The sequence below is a fragment of the Podarcis pityusensis genome, assembly GCF_964106645.2.
Source record: "Podarcis pityusensis genome assembly, chromosome: 1".
In the NCBI taxonomy this organism is placed as follows: Eukaryota; Metazoa; Chordata; class Lepidosauria; order Squamata; family Lacertidae; genus Podarcis; species Podarcis pityusensis.
The window spans coordinates 13,952,565-13,971,701 of NC_138028.1; the positions used below are offsets into that span (position 1 = coordinate 13,952,565).

At 42.5% G+C, this 19,137-nt stretch overlaps 1 protein-coding gene across 2 annotated transcripts in view; it reads right to left on the reverse strand.

The window, feature by feature from the left end:
- The window catches only part of ASPG (asparaginase), a 61,564-nt gene that overhangs the window by 36,297 nt on the left and 6,130 nt on the right, over positions 1 to 19,137 (reverse strand). For both annotated transcript variants that reach the window (XM_080978963.1, XM_080978962.1), the window contains exons 2-6: positions 15,742 to 15,871; positions 13,795 to 13,906; positions 8,862 to 8,987; positions 6,692 to 6,775; positions 5,442 to 5,568 (exon numbers count right to left, since the gene is read on the reverse strand). In XM_080978963.1, coding sequence (XP_080835089.1) covers positions 5,442 to 5,568; positions 6,692 to 6,775; positions 8,862 to 8,987; positions 13,795 to 13,906; positions 15,742 to 15,871 — 579 coding nt within the window. The remainder of the gene's footprint in view (positions 1 to 5,441; positions 5,569 to 6,691; positions 6,776 to 8,861; positions 8,988 to 13,794; positions 13,907 to 15,741; positions 15,872 to 19,137) is intronic.

Consider the following 19,137-nt stretch of genomic DNA (forward strand, 5'->3'; position numbering starts at 1 on the left):
TCTAGTGGCTGCTGATGGCCTTTATTGCCTTATTGTTATCCAGGGAAGCTCGTTGTTTCAAAACCATCAGCAGTGAGGAACAAGCCTATCTGTTGATATCATAGATATCATATACCCATTTAGCATGTGAAATGCCACTCAGAATATTGCAAACAAGCCCTACTCTCTTTGTTGCACATAGTAAAGACAACACTGTTGAAAAGTAGGGGAGATTTAACTAATCCAAGCACGTTATGGAGAGCAGTAGGACTCTGGTTAGGCAACATGCAGGAGTCACGCTACAATACAGGTTTGAACTCATTCACTTCACGGAGTGCAGTAGCTCTGAGAAGAGACACCTCCCTAAGGAGTGAGGGGGGTGCCTGAATTCAGTGTTATGAAATCAAACCAGAAATGCAACTTTCAATGAGTTCCGACCTCCAGACAGAGGCTTTCTTCTCACCTCTTCTTTTCTAGGTGAAAAGTAAGCCAGACCCAGGACTTCCGGGTTGGCGCCATCGCCGAATGGCGGACTCCCTCCGAGCTCCGGAGGGAGCCTGCTCGGCAGGGGCTGGGTCCTACCGCACCGGCGATGCGGGGACCCTTAAAAACCACGGCCACGAGGGCCGTGGACATGGAGACTCGGCTGGCACCGTTAGCGCCCTCCCGACTCGTGAAGGAGCCTTTTTAAAGGCTACGGATCGGGTGCCGGGGAGAAGCGTGGTGCTTTGAGTCCTCTGCTATCCCTGCCGAGCGCAGCCGCATGCCATCCGGCGGAGAGCGCTGACTTCTTCCATTGAAAATTCGGACTTCTTAACAACAACCCGTGAGTAATTTGGAAACTGGGTTTAAAAGGAGAAAAAAAAAGAATTTTTTTTCGAATTGGACACGAGCGGGGGGGGGATCCAAAAAGGAAGTCAGTCCCCCCCCCTATTGTAAACCTTCCAAAACAAGGACGGGGAAACCAAGGTCCAAAAAGATTTGTATTGCTGATAAAAACTAAGAATTCCACGATGGGGAACTATAAGAACTGTGCTGGAGGAAGAATTGAGGGAGAAGAAACGTAACCCCCCCCCCTGGGAACCGGGGTGATTGAAGAGAGAGCCTGGTGAAAAGAGTCGGAGATTTTGACAGCTGTCAAAGTAGCTGTCAAAGTCGGAAAGCAGAGAGGATTTTATTATGAGAACTTTGCTGGCTAAATTTGTTACAATTTGCTACAACTTGTTAAAACTTGGATACAAAATGGCGAAAACATGGATAACAATCGGACTTTTGGACTAGAGAAAACAAAGTTACAACAATCCCCCTAGAGGAGTTTCGGGACATTACAAAGATGGTCGTAAGTGGAAAAATACCATTGGAATTTTACAGGACTGGTTATCTTCTGGGAAAGCTGCAAAACGGAAATAATATTTTGTCTACAGGGTGTTCAGCTAAAGGAGACAATAGAATTTTCTATTGAAGAAAGGAAGGGACTGAACGCAAGTTTTTGTTCCTGAATAACAATAATCCCTGCAGACTTACTAAGCTTCTGAATTAGAACGTTTCAGCAGCGGAACAAGAGGAAACTGGACTACAATTTGGAAAGAACAATGGGGGGAGCTTTATTAAAGATCTGAAGTTAAGTGTTTTAAAAATAATTATAAAAAGAAAAAAAAAAAAAAGCCAGCAAGGAGTTGGGGGAAATAGGTGATTTATGGACTGTAAGAATTCCAGGCGGATAACATGGTTTGGTGGTCAGGGGGAAATTAAACCGGGGACAGGGGGGGAGAACTAAAACCCAAAGGCTTGTTAACTTCTTTTTTTGAACTGGCTTTTTTTCATCTATTATACTTTTTATTTCTTATTTCTGATATTTCTATTGTGTGGGGTGTCTTTATTATTAAAAAAAAAGGGAAATTGTGGAATGAAAATGGGGTGGGCCCTGGGAGAGAAATTTTTGTCTTTTATTAAGGGTATTGATGAGGAGTGTATAAATTTTAAATTCGAATAATGGTCTAAACAAATTAAGTTTTTAATTAGAACCGAGAGCTTGTGGAGCCAACAACATGAAAGAGGAATATGGTAGGGGTGGGGGAAGGGGGGAGTCCCAGAAAGTGGATGTATGAAAATAAGGTTCTGAATGTACTTTAATTCTTACTTTCTGTATTTTTGAAAATCTTAATAAATATTACTTTAAAAAAAAAAAAGAAAAGTAAGCCAGACCCCATTACATAGGTTTGTGAAGTATTCATTTTGAATACAGGGAGGTGGCCAAGAGATGGAGAATCACAAAGAGCCTATGGGTGGATGTTCTTGAAGCAAAGCAAGGCACAGTTCAGGCACACACATACACACACAGCCCTCTTCTCATGGCACTAATTTTCTGCAAGATAATTGATTCAATTTTTGTAAAAGAGAGATATGGAAAACTATGCCACCTAGATATTCATGACAAGAATAAACATGCCTGCATTTATAGCGAGTAGGGTAGTAATGGAAATAGCCTTCATCTAAACCAAGAAGGGACGCGGGTGGCGCTGTGGGTTAAACCACAGAGCCTAGGACTTGCCGATCAGAAGGTCGGCGGTTCGAATCCCCACGACGGGGTGAGCTCCTGTTGCTCGGTCCCAGCTCCTGCCAACCTAGCAGCTCGAAAGCACGTCAAAGTGCAAGTAGATAAATAGGTACCGCTCCAGTGGGAAGGTAAACAGCATTTCCGTGCGCTGCTCTGATTCGCCAGAAGCGGCTTAGTCATGCTGGCCACATGACCCGGAAGCTGTACGCCGGCTCCCTCGGCCAATAAAGTGAGATGAGCACCGCAACCCCAGAGTTGGTCACGACTGGACCTAATGGTCAGGGGTCCCTTTACCTTTACCTAAACATACCAAAGTGGCTTGATCTTTCTGGAAATGCATGGCTTGCTTAGGACCACTTCACACATTTTTTAAGTGCGGCCCTAAGTTGTTTTATGTATACTTTTAAAAGTTTACGTTGCAATTGAAAGGAACATGTGTTATCATTGAAATGGAATTCCAATGGCAAACCCAGGTTTGATGTCACGTGGAAAATAAAATTTAGCATTGCCAGATAATCACAGTGGTAGCTTTGGTCCCTCCTTACACAGAATTCTATAACTAGAGGCAGGGCTTCTAGGCCAGACTTCACCAACTTGCTCTTATTGTCTGGGTCTTGTTCCTCACTCTCTCTCAGCCTTAGTTCCCTCTCGGTGAAACAGGAACAGTACGGCTTCCATACACCCATATTTTCCTGGATAAAACCGGGATTTAAAAGGCGGAATTGATGTCCTAGTTTTTGAGATATAGCAACCCTGAGAACAGGAGTGTTGGAAGCTGCTTTAAGCAGAGTCAGGTGACTGGTCCTCCCAGTCAGTTCTTAAGCAAGGGCCTTTCATGCACCTTGCTCCCTGATCCTTTCAACTGAAGATAGCAGGGACTGAACTTGTGACCTGCATGTGAAACATGTGGCCTTTCACTGAGTTATAGACCCTCCCGAAACTAGTGGGATACCAGTGGCCAGTCTTACAGAGTGAGGATTAATTCCATGAAGGCAGTAAAGAATTCTGCAAGAGTCCATTTTTAAAGAAAAACCACTCATATATTATGAATCAAAATAACATTTAATTATAGTGGGTTGTATCCAACAAAACATTGCATCCATGCAAAGATTTCTGCTTATGCACTGGAACCTCCCTTCCCTCTTCTCCTCTTGTGCTCCCCCCCCCCCAAAAAAAAGAAATCTGTTCTAGGCATTCCCCCAACCCTCTAGAGCAGATTTGGAGGGGAGTGCAGGAAAAAGGAAGGAAAATCCATTTTCCAGCAGAAGGCCTTGCACGAATGTGATGCAACCCAGTACTAGTCTGCTCAGTGGAGGCTGGGCTCTGTGACAAATGATGCAGATCAGGCAGTTCCACTAACTATAAGGCAGAATTCTACACTGACTGGGTTTGCAGCTAGGCTCTCTCCCAGTTGCACCTGGGATATAACCTGGGACCTTCTGCATGGAAAGCAGATACCCTAGCACTGAGCTACAGCCCTTACCCACCATTCAGCCAGACGTTGACAGACTGAGCAGAACTCACCTCCATAAATCCCAACAACATATTCCTATTTGTTTTTACCCAGCAGTCTTCACAGTGTGCAATACTGGCCTCATTGTACATCTCCACATCCTCTTCATCTTATAATTGCTGGAAGTGAAACAGCACCACCCTTACCTATCTGTCTGTCTGGCACCTGCCATCCTAGACTGACTGTGGGAACAGAAAGTTAGACTTTTGGAAACAAGTGTATGTATGTAGCATGCCTAGTTCAGCAACAACTCTCCCAGGAGGATCACAGCACAAAAGTATTTGTGCTTGATAACTTCTCCTGAAACAACATTTACCTTGTCACCTGGGGCAGCAATTTTCTATCCAGGGCCATTCATTCGTTGCACTAATCCCTGACTAAATTCAGTTCCAACAGAAATAGAGCTTGTAATAACCTACCCCACACCCACCCAAATTATTATTCAAATTTACTTATTTTGTCTAAGTGAGCTCAAATGCCATATTTTAAGCCTGAACTTGAAATCTGTTTTTTTTTTAATATTGACAGTTTTGCAGAAGTCAGAATTTTGTGGCAGTAAAGAAGTGTGGATAACAGAGAGGAGAAATAAAAAGGGTAGTAACAAAGAGATACAAATAAAATGATATCCCCTAAGCCTACTGCAGAGAGTTCGAGGGCTACAAACTTGTTTTCTTTTTTAACATTCATTCATCACACAAATTTGTACACCATGTATCAGCCTGAAGTCATCAAAGCAATGTGCATGTTAAAAATTCAATAAAATTCAAAACGTAGAAATACTAAAATAAAAATAAAACCGTTCCTACTAAGTCTATAAACAATAAAACAATTTCTATAGATGTAGGGAAAACCTCAGGGAAAGTCTTCTTAAACAAAAATGTCTTCAGTAGGCACCTAAACATCACAATGCTGGAGACCTGCTTAATTTCAGCTAGTAATTGTTCCAGAGGGCTGGAGATGCATCACCGAAACCCTGGTTTCTAGTACAAACTAAGTGCACTTATGGGGCATGTATTAATCTCAGCATCTGAGCAGCACAGGTGCCAGGTAGAGATATTTGGGGCATGGCAGTCCCTTGGGTAAATTGGTTCCAAGTTGTCAAACGCTTTAGGTTTTAAAAAGTAAAGCTAAAATACTCAGAAATAAAGCTGGCCAGAATCAAGCTGATCTAGAAAAACAGCAACATGACTCCACATGATTATCTGAAGCAGAAGTGGTACGGAACCTATCATTAAAGTATACAAGCAATGGTGTGGCCAGAGTCCATGAACAAAAATGGCCGCATGTATAAAGATGCTTAAAAGTCTTGACCTAGTACTGCAACAGGTCGGGAAAGGGTTACAGATGGGATAATTATACAGCTGGAAGGACTGAAATCACAGCATGGCTTACTTATAATATCCACCTCAGCATTTGCAAGTGAAGGCAGGTTAGGTGAGGAAAAGGCATTGAAGCTCTCTGCATCCACCTTAGTAACCCGGTTTCCCCTGTACAGTTTATTATGAAAGTACAGGCACACCTACAAGGACGAGAAAAGGAACATGTCAGTATACAAACCTTGTAATTAAAAGATCCAACAGATTTTTTTAAAAAAAGCCTGACTCTTTCTTTAAATATAATGAGAATGACTTAGGAGAGAGTTATAAATACAATGAAAATTATGTAGGAGAGGTTTATATCTCTTGTGCTTTCAAAAAGTGCCACCTCTTGTCACTTAAGTGTTTGGGGTTTTAGACTATTGGAACTAAATATAAGCTAACAGCTTGTGGCATTTCCATCCAAGAGCAGGTTTGGCAGCTCTCACGGTTTGCCAAGAACCTCTCAAGTTGAGACCCAGTGACTAGGATGTTAAAAAGTGAGGGTTGAAAGGGACTCTTACCATAAGACGTGCGCTGCTCTTGAGTACACTGTGGGTATATAAATAGCTTCAGAAGCTTTAGAATGGTTGGGAAAGCACGTATTATTTCTAGAGAGGCAGACAGGAGCGTAGGCCCCCTTTGTACCACTGGGGGCATCCAGCTTACCACACACACACTCCAATGAAAAGCACTTTCCCCTAAGCAACACTTTCCTCTAGTAAGTTGGTTGCTGCCAATTTTATCCTTCTGTGATGGTGGTGCTCTATATTACTAATGTTTGGGGGAAATTAGTAAGCAATATTTCTTTAATAACTGATATCAATTCGAAATGGGATGCTATTTTCTTTTTAAAAATAATTGTGAGGTGTATAAACATTTTGAAAAAATCAGTTGGGCATCTGCTAATTTCAAGTTAATGGAATGGTATATGTACAAAATAGAATTTGTAAAGAGGAGAATGTGTTACTATAAAAGGGACATTCTGGGTTGTGCCAAAAAAAACACCCCTATCTTTAGTATCCTAAATTAAAGGAGGTGTTATTTAATGTTTGGGAATGTATGATTTTATAACCTCAAATGCCATATGTTGTTGTTTTATAAAGCTCCCCTATCAAGAAGATAAACTGAAAATTACACTTCTCTTTCAGTTTGTACGCTGACCGCAATATCTGAATTTCTGCAAAATCTGAAATGTCAGTGAAAGGACTGGGGTGATAATCATCAAGGATAGAGAGGCATGCAGGACAAGTAGAGGTAAGGCTAGCAGCAAGAAGGTGACCGGACCTCAGGGATTACAAATTGTCCAGCAAAGAGCAGTGACCCCAGAAGATTGGCTCTACCATCATTTCTCAGTTCGTATATGGGTACCTAGAAAGAAAGAGAGAGAATAAGAAATGACTGCTGTTGAAAACACACACAGCAGCAGCAGCAGCAGCAAGATAGGGGGCTGGAGGAGACTCCGGATATGTAATACAAGCAAGTGTAAATCCATGAATAATTAATGCAACGTTCTCTTATCAGATGATTTATTGGAACGTGGACGTATTTCTCCATCATTCTAAACTATGGCAGATGGTGGAATTTCTCCAGTTGAATTTACAATATAATCTCCCCAACCCTCATAAAGTTATCCTTTAATTTTGCATATTCTTTATGCTGGCAGGGAGAGGAGGGAGAGTGGAGATTTCAACCTGGAAGAAATATCACTTGCCAATTACGACACACCCTCCCTCCCCCAGTAGACAACCTACAGCCTTGCATATTATTTGGAAACCTCAGTTAGTGCAAAATGTGGCAGCCAGCTGCCCGATGGGGCTGGTTCACCGGCAGCCCATTATCCTGGGACAACCGTGGATTCTCCTTTGGCAGGTGACTAAGGGCAAAACTGCCAGCGGCAAGAGAGATCTATCAGACCTTCCTTTGCTTTGGTTCCCCCCCCCTTTACTGTACTTCAAAACATTGCACAGTAAACTGCTAATGTCACCACACCACTAATGCTGATGGAAGAGGAGCCTAATTGTTCCCTTCAACACCCCATTTCCCCACCCAAAATCACCCCCTCCAAAACTGCTATTAGCCCCACTGGAGGAAAGACGCTGGCTATCTATACTGTATTTCTCTTCCCCCACCCCCCAAAGCAAGGCTACTAAATAATAATAATAATAATAATAATAATAATAATTTATTATTTATACCCCGCCCATCTGGCTTGGTTTCCCCAGCCACTCTGGGCGGCTTCCAACAAAACACTAAAATACAATAACCTATTAAACATTAAAAGCTTCCCTAAACAGGGCTGCCTTCAGATGTCTTCTAAAAGTTTGGTAGTTATTTTTCGCTTTGACATCTGGTGAGAGGGCGTTCCACAGGGCGGATGCCACTACCGAGAAGGTCCTCTGCCTGGTTCCCTGTAAGTTGGCTTCTCGCAGTGAGGGAACCGCCAGAAGGCCCTCAGCGCTGGACCTCAGTGTCCGGGCAGAACGATGGAGGTGGAGACGCTCCTTCAGGTATACTGGACCGAGGCCGTTTACGGCTTTAAAGGTCAACACCAACACTTTGAATTGTGCTCGGAAAAGTACTGGGAGCCACTGTAGTTCTTTCAAGACCAGTGTTATATGGTCTCGGCGGCCGCTCCCAGTCACCAGTCTAGCTGCTGCTTTCTGGATTAGTTGTAGTTTCCGGGTCACCTTCAAAGGTAGCCCCACATAGAGCGCATTGCAGTAGTCCATGCAAGAAATAACTAGAGCATGCACCACTCTGGCGAGACAGTCTGCGGGCAGGTAGGGTCTCAGCCTGCGTACCAGATGGAGCTGATAAACAGCTGCCCTGGACACAGAATTGACCTGCGTCTCCATGGACAGCTGTGAGTCCAGAATGACTCCCAGGCTGCGCACCTGGTCCTTCAGGGGCACAGTTACCCCATTCAGGACCAGGGAGTCCTCCACACCCGCCCGCCCCCTGTCCCCCCAAAACAGTACTTCTGTCTTGTCAGGATTCAACCTCAATCTGTTAGCCGCCATGCATCCTCCAACCGCCTCCAGACACTAGTGGTTTTAGGGTAGGACAGCGGTGGACTATGCCCAGTGGACCTGGAGCCAGTGCTAATGACCGGCTAACATAAGTAATTCCAGTTTTCTCCCCATCCTCCTCTGTGTTCTACAAAGGCAACACTGAGACCATGGAGGAGGAAGCTGACAGCCAGTGCCCTGGACAGGTTGTAGGGAAGGAGGCAGGCAGGTGGGGGCTGACTGAGGGCAGAATGAGGTTGGTGGGGTTGTGCCCCATTTCCCCCAGTAGAACAGCCTTGTGTCCCCTATCTGTGGAATAAGACACATTAAGCACATACCTCCCAAGGCTGCTATGTGTAAGAATGAGACACCCACCTTGTACGTGTCAGCTTAACTTTGACACAAGACAGAGCCCACCCTGCTCAGTTTTCAAGGAAGCAGCTTACCTGAGATCCCGTCAGTACAATGGTTTTACCCAGGTTCTCACACATGAATGACAATGCTGAGGCTGTATAGGCCATTGTGTCTGTGCCGTGAAGGATCACAAAGCCATCATACTTTTCATAGTATATCTGTTGATGGAGAACAATTTTCTCACATTAAGAAGATAAATTCTAAAAACGGTCAGGAATGATAGTCTGGGGAGAGTCAAACAACATGAATTTTTAAAGGGGAAGAAACTACACCAAATAAGTTGATTTTTTAGTATAGTACTATTTTCCTCTAACATGCTGTTAAATAATTTTCAAATGACCAAATGCATTCTAGGTGCCAGCATTCAAATATTGAAGCAACATACAGTGGCGGCAGGGGGAACAACTATTACTTGCATTTTAATTTTTATTTGGAATGCTGTTTTAATATTATTGTATAAGTGTATATACTGTATTTTTCCGTGTATCCGATGCCCCCGTGTATAAGACGCCCCCTATTTTTGGGGACTCCAAATTAAAAAAATGGGGGGAGATTGGCCAGATTTGCTGAGCTTTTTTTAGGGGGGATTGCCAAAAAACGCTGATCTGCCTAACCTACCACCCACACGTGTTGCAAAAGCCACCTATCATCTGTCCCCTCGCCAATCGCCCGCCCAGTTGCTGCAGTGACAGCCAATCAACACCTGCCCTTGCTGCAGCCACCAATAACACGTACAATAACTGCTGATAACTTCTGGCTCGCGGCAGCAACCAATCCCACTCCCCCTCCATGCACTATCCGTGTATAAGACGACCCCCATTTTTAAACATAATTTTTAAATAAAATAACCTCGTCTTGTACACGGAAAAGTATGGTATATGTGTGTGGGCACATAAAATGTTTTGTAAATCACCTTTAAAGGTGGTATAAAAATAAATTTCCTCTCATCGTGATAAACCATGGTTTGTTGTGACATACAAACACTGCCATTGTGAGACAATTCTGGTTTGGTTTTTTAAGTGTATATTTAGCCAGAAGAACAAACCAGACTTATTAAGATTTATGTATACTCAAGATGACGTGCCTAGGCACTAAGTTAATCTGTTCCATCAAGGCAAGCACTTCTGTTTGCCAGATGGAACAATCACCCCTCTCTTCCCTCCACATGCTGTTTTGCGGGTTATCTTGGACCCCTCCTGAGCCAATTTCTGGAAGCACAGGGTAGAAAGAAGTCCCATTGCTCAAGCAGAATGCCTTGTGCTGGGCTTCCACTGCTGGGACTCATTAGCAGAATCCCACCCGTAATTCTGTCCTCCCCATTTCATTCTCACAACAACCTTGCAAGGTAGGTTAGGCTGGGAGACAGTGACTGGCCCAAGGTTACCCAGTGAGCTTCATGGTCTCACAGGTCCTAGTCCAACAATCTAAGCACTACACCACACTGTCTTATATTACCGAGGAGGCAGGCTGTGTGCCTAACAACAAACAAAACAAAACACTGTACCAATGGAGCCATATTTATTTGTTTATTCCTATCTCGCATTTGAATGTTTCCTTCCAGAGAAGCTCTGACTTGAACATAATTAATTGTTAAAGAATACAGCCAACAGAAAATGAAGTTCTTTCAGTAGCTAATTATGAGAAAATTCAAAGACCTGTTCTTCAGTGTATACATATTAATGATGTGTCCTTAACCAGAGGAAGACTGCTAATTAAGAAAAGCTTAGCAGTTGCTTTAAAACAGGAATGTTAACATATGCAAATGAGTCATATGGTCTGATTTCTTTGTCGCCTCTTTTAGTTGGGGATTATACCATTTACGGGAACAGATTAAGCAAACTGGGGCCATTGTAATAGTACATATGAGGAGGAAGCCCCAGCATCCAATCTCAAGAGAGGCAAATCTCTAATGTAAGGCTGCCCTCTTCTGTCCAAAAGATGGCATGGAGCTCTATACAGTGGTACCTCAGTTTAAGAACAGTCCGGTGTAAGAACGATTTGGTTTACAACTCCACAAAAGCGGAAATAGTGTCTTAGTTTGAGAATGGTTATAAATCTGACATCAGGAATCACAAGACAGAGAAGCCAGTAGGAGAACACTTCCACCTCCCAGAACATTCAGTACAGGACCTCAAAGCAGCTGTCTTATTACAAAAGAATTTCAGAAATAGACTTGAAAGAAAAGTTGTTGGATTACAACTTATCACTAAACTGAAAACTATGGAGAGACCTAGTCTTAATAGAGATATTGGATTCCTGTCTCATTACATATGCTAATAATCTGCATACTATCCCTTGCTTTTTCCTTAGGACTAATTGCAGTCGTTAACAGTCCTCAACAGGTTTACCATACCCATTTAGTCAATCACCCATCTCCTACTACCCTCCTGAGAAAAACCCCACCCCACCCTCCCACTATATATATGGATCTGGTGACTTCTGTTTCAGTGTATCTGAAGGAAGTGTGTACGCACACGAAAGCTTATACCCAGAACAAACGTAGTTGATCTCTAAGGTGCTACTGGACAAATATATATATATATATATATATATATATATATATGGTTTGGCGGGTGGCGGGTGGCGCTGTGGGTTAAACCACAGAGCCTAGGGCTTGCCGATCAGAAGGCCGGCGGTTTGAATCCCCGTGACGGAGTGAGCTCCCGTTGCTCGGTCCCTGCTCCTGCCAACCTAGCAGTTCGAAAGTACGTCAAAGTGCAAGTAGATAAATAGGTACCGCTCCGGCAGGAAGGTAAATGGCATTTCCGTGCGCTGCTCTGGTTCGCCAGAAGCAGCTTAGTCATGCTGGCCACATGACCCGGAAGCTGCACGCCGGCTCCCTCAGCCAATAAAGTGAGATGAGCACCGCAACCCCAGAGTCGGCCACGACTGGACCTAATGGTCAGGGGTCCCTTTACCTTTACCTAAGAACAGAATCCAAAAAACAGAAGGGCTCCAGTGGCAGGAGGCCTCATTAGGGAAAGTGCGCCTCGGTTTAAGAGCGGTTTTGGTTTAAGAACAGACTTCTGGAATGGATTAAGTTCATAAACCGAGGTACACTGTTTATTCATTCTTATATAAACGGCCTCAGTCCTGTATACCTGAAAGAGCGTCTCCACCCCCATCGTTCAGCCCAGACACTGAGATCCAGCACCAAGGGCCTTCTGGCAGTTCCCTCATTGCGAGAAGTGAGGTTACAGGGAACCAGACAGAGGGCCTTCTCGGTAGTGGCGCCCGCCCTGTGGAACGCCCTCCCTTCAGATGTCAAAGAGATAAACAACTACCTGACATTCAGAAGACATCTTAAGGCAGCCCTGTTCAGGGAGGTTTTTAATGTGTGACATTTTAGTGTATTTTTGGTCTCTGTGGAAGCCGCCCAGAGTGGCTGGGGAAACCCAGGCAGGTGGGCGGGGTACAAATAAATAATATTATTATTATGAAATGTATAGACATTGGGTGCAGTTTATTTGAAAGTCCTTTGTTAATGTAACAGCAAACGTAATGCCGTCCAGATGTTACTGCACTACGGCTCTCATCATTCGTGACCATTGTCCCTGACCATAAGCCATGCTTGCTAGGGCTGAAGACAGTTGTGGTGCAGTATTATCTGGAAGACATCATGTTAGCTTTCCCCGATTTGGCAGATCAAAAATTCCAGGGCAGTTTCCCCCAAAAGTATGAAGAATATATGAAGTTGCCTTAGTCAGATTCATGGCTTATCTAGCCCAGAACTGCCCACTCATCACAGAGCTTTTAGGCATAATCACAAAAATGCAACGCAAGTCAATACTTCTGTATATTGAGAGCTGCCATACACCATTGAGTCAGACCACTGGATGCATCTCACCCAATACTGCCTACTCTAACAAGCAGCAACTCTTGAAGGTCTTCAGCATAAAGCTTTCTTGCGGCCACAGGTCCTTTGATTAGAGATGTCAGGAACTGAACCCTAGACTTTATGCATGGGAAGCATGTGTTTTACCAATGAGCTATGAGTCCTCCATTTCTCATCCCACTGAAGTGCTTAAAAAAATCAGTTATGTTCCTCAATAACTCAAGGCCAAAATGTTTTGTGCTCCAGAAAAGTCTAACTGGCATTACCATGCATAAACCTTGCAGTGCTCAAAGCTGCATTATGCCTCCACCTTGTGGCCAAACAGATTTTAACTGGAAGTTGCAGTGGCAAGATAAAGAACGGTGATGTGTTGCAAGAAACACAAACCAGAACTATGCAAAAGAAAACTGATTGCATTAAAGTTACATCAGACTTTTCCAAGGACAATCCTGTGAGCAGGATCCTAGATTCCAGTTAGATCCTGTTTACAGATGAATCCTAGAAACTTTGGGTAGAACCAAAATTCTGGATTATGTAGGGACTGTTGCTGTTGCTCTAGCAACGTGGTCATGACATTGGTTCAGAAAGTCATCCCTTGAGGAGCAAATCTTATGTTGCAATAAGCTTTAAAGGTACGCATGTATTTTTAAAGAGGGGTGAAATGGAAACAGCATGTTATTGTGAATATTAAAAAAAAACCATTCATGTGCTTCATTTGCTGGTCAGCAGTGAAGATTGGTAAAGAATAGCATGTGTTGAAACATCCTGCCAGTTACCCTATGGATACTGAAAGTGGTTTCTTTTTGTCAGCATGTAAACTATTCTAGGCTGTTGGGATCACAATGTGAAAGACAATGGTTGTTTCCAAATAGTGCTAAGTAACTCTCTGCATGAGGACTTCTACATATGGCATGTGACTCCTCTCCCCATGTGGTCCCCTAGATATGTTCTGAGGGTTCTCCCAACCCTTCGGATCAGATCTGGAGATGATGTGGGATGCACCCAGAGGAGGGGAGGAGAGAAGACCCATTATGAAAGTGAAAGTTGTTCTGCTCACAAAATTTATTTAGTTGGCTATGGCTCAATATTTTTTCTGTGACCAACAGCATTACAAGAGTAATCCAGAATACCTCAAGGAGACTGCCAATCTTGTCCCATTCAGCTGGAGTCATGTTTGAAGAATCAAGCAGTGGAGAAAGTTCCAGGATGGTGTAGATAATTCTTTTATTTTGTCTAGAAATGCTGAGAAGAAGAAGAAAAACTTTTTTATGCAATGAACTATTTTAGTTGCAACCCCTTTTCCACTGGAGACCTGAACACTGGGCTGTGCATGGTAAGAAAGCCTATAAGGGGATATTGTTGCTATCTGAGGAAGTTCACTCTGTGACACAAATTGAACTTCATAAACTTCTCTTCCTATCTGATCTGCTATTCTGTTGAAGAAATCTTAGCCAGTTGAAATATTGGACAATTAAATCTGCATCCAGTTACATGGACCTTCTTTTGTTCTTATGCATGTAAAAAAAAATAAGAGTTCTAAAACCAAAAGTAACCTTTGTTCAAGATGATATACACACAATACAGCAGGTACTATCTTAGAAAAAGTATTCCTTCATGAGTAAGACAGAAAAAGGAATACCTCTTCTAACACAATCTGCCAACCACTTTTTTTTCCTTTTTTTGTAAATACAGTGGTACCTCGGGTTACATACGCTTCAGGTTAGAGACTCCGCTAACCCAGAAATATTACCTCGGGTTAAGAACTTTGCTTCAGGATGAGAACAAAAATTGTGCTCTGGCGGCTCAGCGGTAGCAGGAGGCCCCATTAGCTAAAGTGGTGCTTCAGGTTAAGAACAGTTTCAGGTTAAGAATGGACCTCCGGAATGAATTAAGTACTTAACCCAAGGTACCACTGTAACTGTATTAATTACTACTCCTCTCAGTGGTATGCTGTTATAAAAAAGATAATCAAATTCCCAAGGTACTTCTCTAATGAACAGCAAATCTGCTGTCCATTGGAGAAAGTTACTGGCTGAACTGAAGGTTGGTTAGCAAACTTTCTTTGAATTTTCTGAGTGCCTGCTATGATCCAATGCAGCAAGTAAGATCGGATTTTTGCAAGCCAAAGCTGTAGATTAATGAGAAAAGTTCTCGGATCCAGGAGAATTAATCAGTACACAGTATAATCAAAATATGGACCAAGTAAAAGTGTGCATGAGCCTCAGTCAACCCACTGGCTTCTTAGATTTCATCACCCAAACAGTTTCAAACATACAGTATCTCCAACCATGAAGGTCTGAAATTTGCCTTGAAAAGAAATGAAATCTGAGGTGTTCAGGAATCTGATTTCTGGCACATGTCACATCCTATGCTACCGTATTTTTCGCTCTATAACACGCACCCGACCATAACACGCACATAGTTTTTAGAGGAGGAAAACAAGAAAAAAAATATTCTAAACGAAACAGTGGATGTATGATTTTTGTGGTTCATGCTGTGGCCACAGACATGTGATCTGACGGTGAATTTGGGGTAGCCCAATGCAAAAATCCTGAGGATCCATGTGGATCCATGCTTTGTAACCACGATTTTGCACCACTGTGGCCCCATGCTACAGTGGGTGCGTGATTTTTTTGGTGCAAGCTGTAGCCATGAACATGCTATGTGATCTGATGGTGAATTTGGGGTGACCCAGTGCAAAAATCCTGAGGATCCATGTGGATCCGTGCTTTGTAACCAGGCTCTCTGTCCCTCTCTCCTCCTCACTCAGCGGCTCTTCTCCCGCTTTGCTGTTTCAAAGCGAGCCACGGAGGAGGGAAGGAAGGGGAACCATGGATCCTCTGCTCATGACTGCAGCAGATCCCCCTGCCATCAGTAGGCATTCGCTCCATAACACGCACAGACATTTCCCCTTACTTTCTAGGAGGAAAAAAGTGAGTGTTATGGAGCAAAAAATACGGTACTTCTGTACAGCGGCTTATACAAAGCCCTAACAATCAGGTAAAAAGCTAAAAGCACATGCTACTACACAGAAAGATTCAGAATTCTAAGGAAACTCTTCTTTCCCTAATACATACGGAAGCACCAAGGTGTCATCTCCAAGGTGAAGGCGGGAATACAGATTCGTTTCCTCGGCATATGTTGCATCGTGAAGAATTGGGATCTTCTTCAGGGCCCCTGCTAGCATGTTGGCCTCAGGAGCAAGGCCTGAGAAAACAGAAGGAAGAAAAGAAAAATGTGAATAAAAGAAAATGTTCGTTAATTTCTTATCTGACAGTTGAACCTCCTTATCCTCTGCTCAAGGTATATAAGAAAACTGGTTTAAATTCTACAAATACAGCATAGGCTTCTGATATTTATTTATTTATTTATTTATTTATTTATTTATTTATTTATTTGCTTTCTTATTTATTTAATGGCATTTTACACCATCTCTCCAAAACATGTATGAAACTATTTTGGGGGGGGGGAATATACGATGAATTAAAAAAGATGATGGGGATAACTTTTACTAAAAAAACGGAGGCATTTCTATTAAGTATTTTAGATAAAGAGATCCCAAAAAATCTAAGAGAGGTATTTTTGTATGCAACCGCAGTATACTTGGTGTCGGCTCGTATACTTGGGGCCAAGGGATGGAAGGATCACGAGGCTCCAAAAATAACAGATTGGCAAATCAAATTACAGGAATTGGTGGAGACGGCTCAACTGACTAAGAAACTCAGAGGAAACTCAAAGCAAAAATGGGATGTTTATAAAAAATATGTTCAAAAATACAATAATAGTTTTGACTCCGTGCTAGCATTCGAGTGATAAAGGAGGTGGACTACAATTAAGGATTTATTATGTTTTCAGAATGTATTAGAAAAATTATATAGAAAGGTTTATTGTTTTGTGTACATTCGAATGTAAGATAAAACGTATGCAAAGGGACTTGAGAAGAAGTCAAAGTTGAAGCAAAGATTTTGGAAGATAAAAGGGGAAAAATATTTACTTTCATTATTATCATTTTCTGTGCGGGTGTGGGTGTGTGGGTGTCTGCACATATGTGTGGTGTTGTATGCAATTTGGGAGGAAATAAGATGATAAATAACAAATAACAAACTAAATATCGATGTATGTAATTTTTTATTTCTTAATTATATTTAGTGGTAGTATGGCTGTATTGTTTTTTGTAACATAAAACCATTCAATAAAAATTATTTTAAAAAAACATGTATGAAACAGCTTACACATATACAAATATTAAATAAATGACATAAAATAATAAGAGCATGGCAGCAGCAAAAAAACAACAACCCAAAACCTCTGGATAAATGCCTGTAATTTTTATTTATTTTATTTTATACAATTTAAAAAGATTGAATAGTAAATAACAAGATGACAAAAAATAGCAGCAATCTCAAAACACCATAAAGGCTAGTTCCTCGAAATGTCGTGCTAATTGCATAAGGTTAAAACTTGTATACAAATTTGTGCACCAAAAATTAGACACAGATCATGTTCATACACTCTTAAATTATATCTTAAGTTGTTCATCTGCCATCCCTTATGGTGGCAAAAAGACATATACTCCAAGGCTGGAAGGACAAACACCCACCATCTACTACTCAATGGTCTTAAGAGCTCACTGTGTGGGATGTGAAACTCAAGAGCAGTCAACTCAAGTACAACTTCCCTAGAGCAGACATAAAAGGGGATGTCTGGACCAGCCAATCAGAACTTCCTGTTTCTCCTGTCTGGGACAGACTTCCTCTGCATGTGACTAGAGGTGGGTGTGACCTCACCTGCCCAGGTAACAGAAGAGCAGGACTGGTCAGCCATCTCTCTCTCTCTGACTACATTCATCGAAGAAGCAACATCTGCTTAGCCTAAGATGTCCTCTCTTCCAGCCAAGAGAGGACAAAGGGACTGTTTCCTTATAGGATAGTTTCCAGGAGTATATTGCTTTTCTAAGCTACGTCTGCCTTCTGGGATCCAATTGTGAACAGAATGTGTGAGTAAATTCTTTTTTATACTTTTATAAAAAGAGTGGTGCATGCTCTAGTTATCTCTCGCTTGGACTATTGCAATGCGCTCTATGTGGGGCTACCTTTGAAGAGGACCCAGAAACTACAACTAATCCAGAATGCGGCAGCTAGACTGGTGACTGGGAGCGGCCGCCGAGACCATATAACACCGGTCTTGAAAGATCTACATTGGCTCCCAGTACGTTTCCGAGCATAATTCAAAGTGTTGGTGCTGATCTTTAAAGCCATAAACGGCTTCGGTCCAGTATACCTGAAGGAGCGTCTCCACCCCCATTGTTCTGCCCAGACACTGAGGTCCAGCACCGAGGGCCTTCTGGCGGTTCCCTCACTGCGAGAAGCCATCTTACAGGGAACCCAGGCAGAGGGCCTTCTCGGTAGTGGCACCCACCCTGTGGAACACCCTCCCACCAGATGTCAAAGAGAAAAATAACTACCAAACTTTTAGAAGACATCTGAAGGCAGCCCTGTTTAGGGAAGCTTTTAATGTTTAATAGGTTATTGTATCTTAGCGTTTTGTTGGAAGCCGCCCAGAGTGGCTGGGGAAACCCAGCCAAATGGGCGGGGTATAAATTTATTATTATTATTATTATTATTATTATTATTATTACTGACTGTGTCATGTCTATCGTTTTATGAGGGCCTAAATGGGGAATTACCAACAAAACTTATTATAGAGGCTTTAGCGAGACTGAGCAAACGTATCTGCTGTGTAAGTTTAAAAAGGGGAATGTTACTCTGCTAAACTGTGGAACTTATTAACACAAGTTGGAAAGGATATACAGTGGTACCTCGGGTTACATATGCTTCAGGTTACATACGCTTCAGGTTACAGACTCCACTAACCCAGAAATATTACCTCGGGTTAAGAACTTTGCTTCAGGATGAGAACAGAAATTGTGCAGCGGCGGCGCAGCAGCAGGAGGCCCCATTAGCTAAAGTGGTGCTTCAGGTTAAGAACAGTTTCAGGTTAAGAACAGACCTCCAGAACAAATTAAGTTCTTAACCCGAGGTACCACTGTAATCAAACAATATATGCTCTCCTGCATCCCTGAACATTCCCACACGCTGCCTTTTCTGTTTGAACACAGCTTATAATAGTGGTTTATAAGCATGATATCATTTAGATATGGACTGCCTATATTAATTTGTGGCTTCAAGCGTTTCCCTGACACCCCCAAAAGAGCCTATTTTTGGGGTGCACAGGATGCAAAGGCCCCATTTCACAAGCAGATATTGTTACACAGAGCTTCCGCACGACAGGTCATATTAGGTGAATCCTACACAATTATGTTTAAATTAGGATCGAATATGTTAATGTCAGCTGGCAATTTATTTATTTTTATTTGCTTTTGTTTATGTTATGTTTGGGGGGGTATTTTTTTAAAGTAAGATTAGACATAGCTGGCCCATATGCCCAGGATGCAGGTATTCATGTAGGACAGA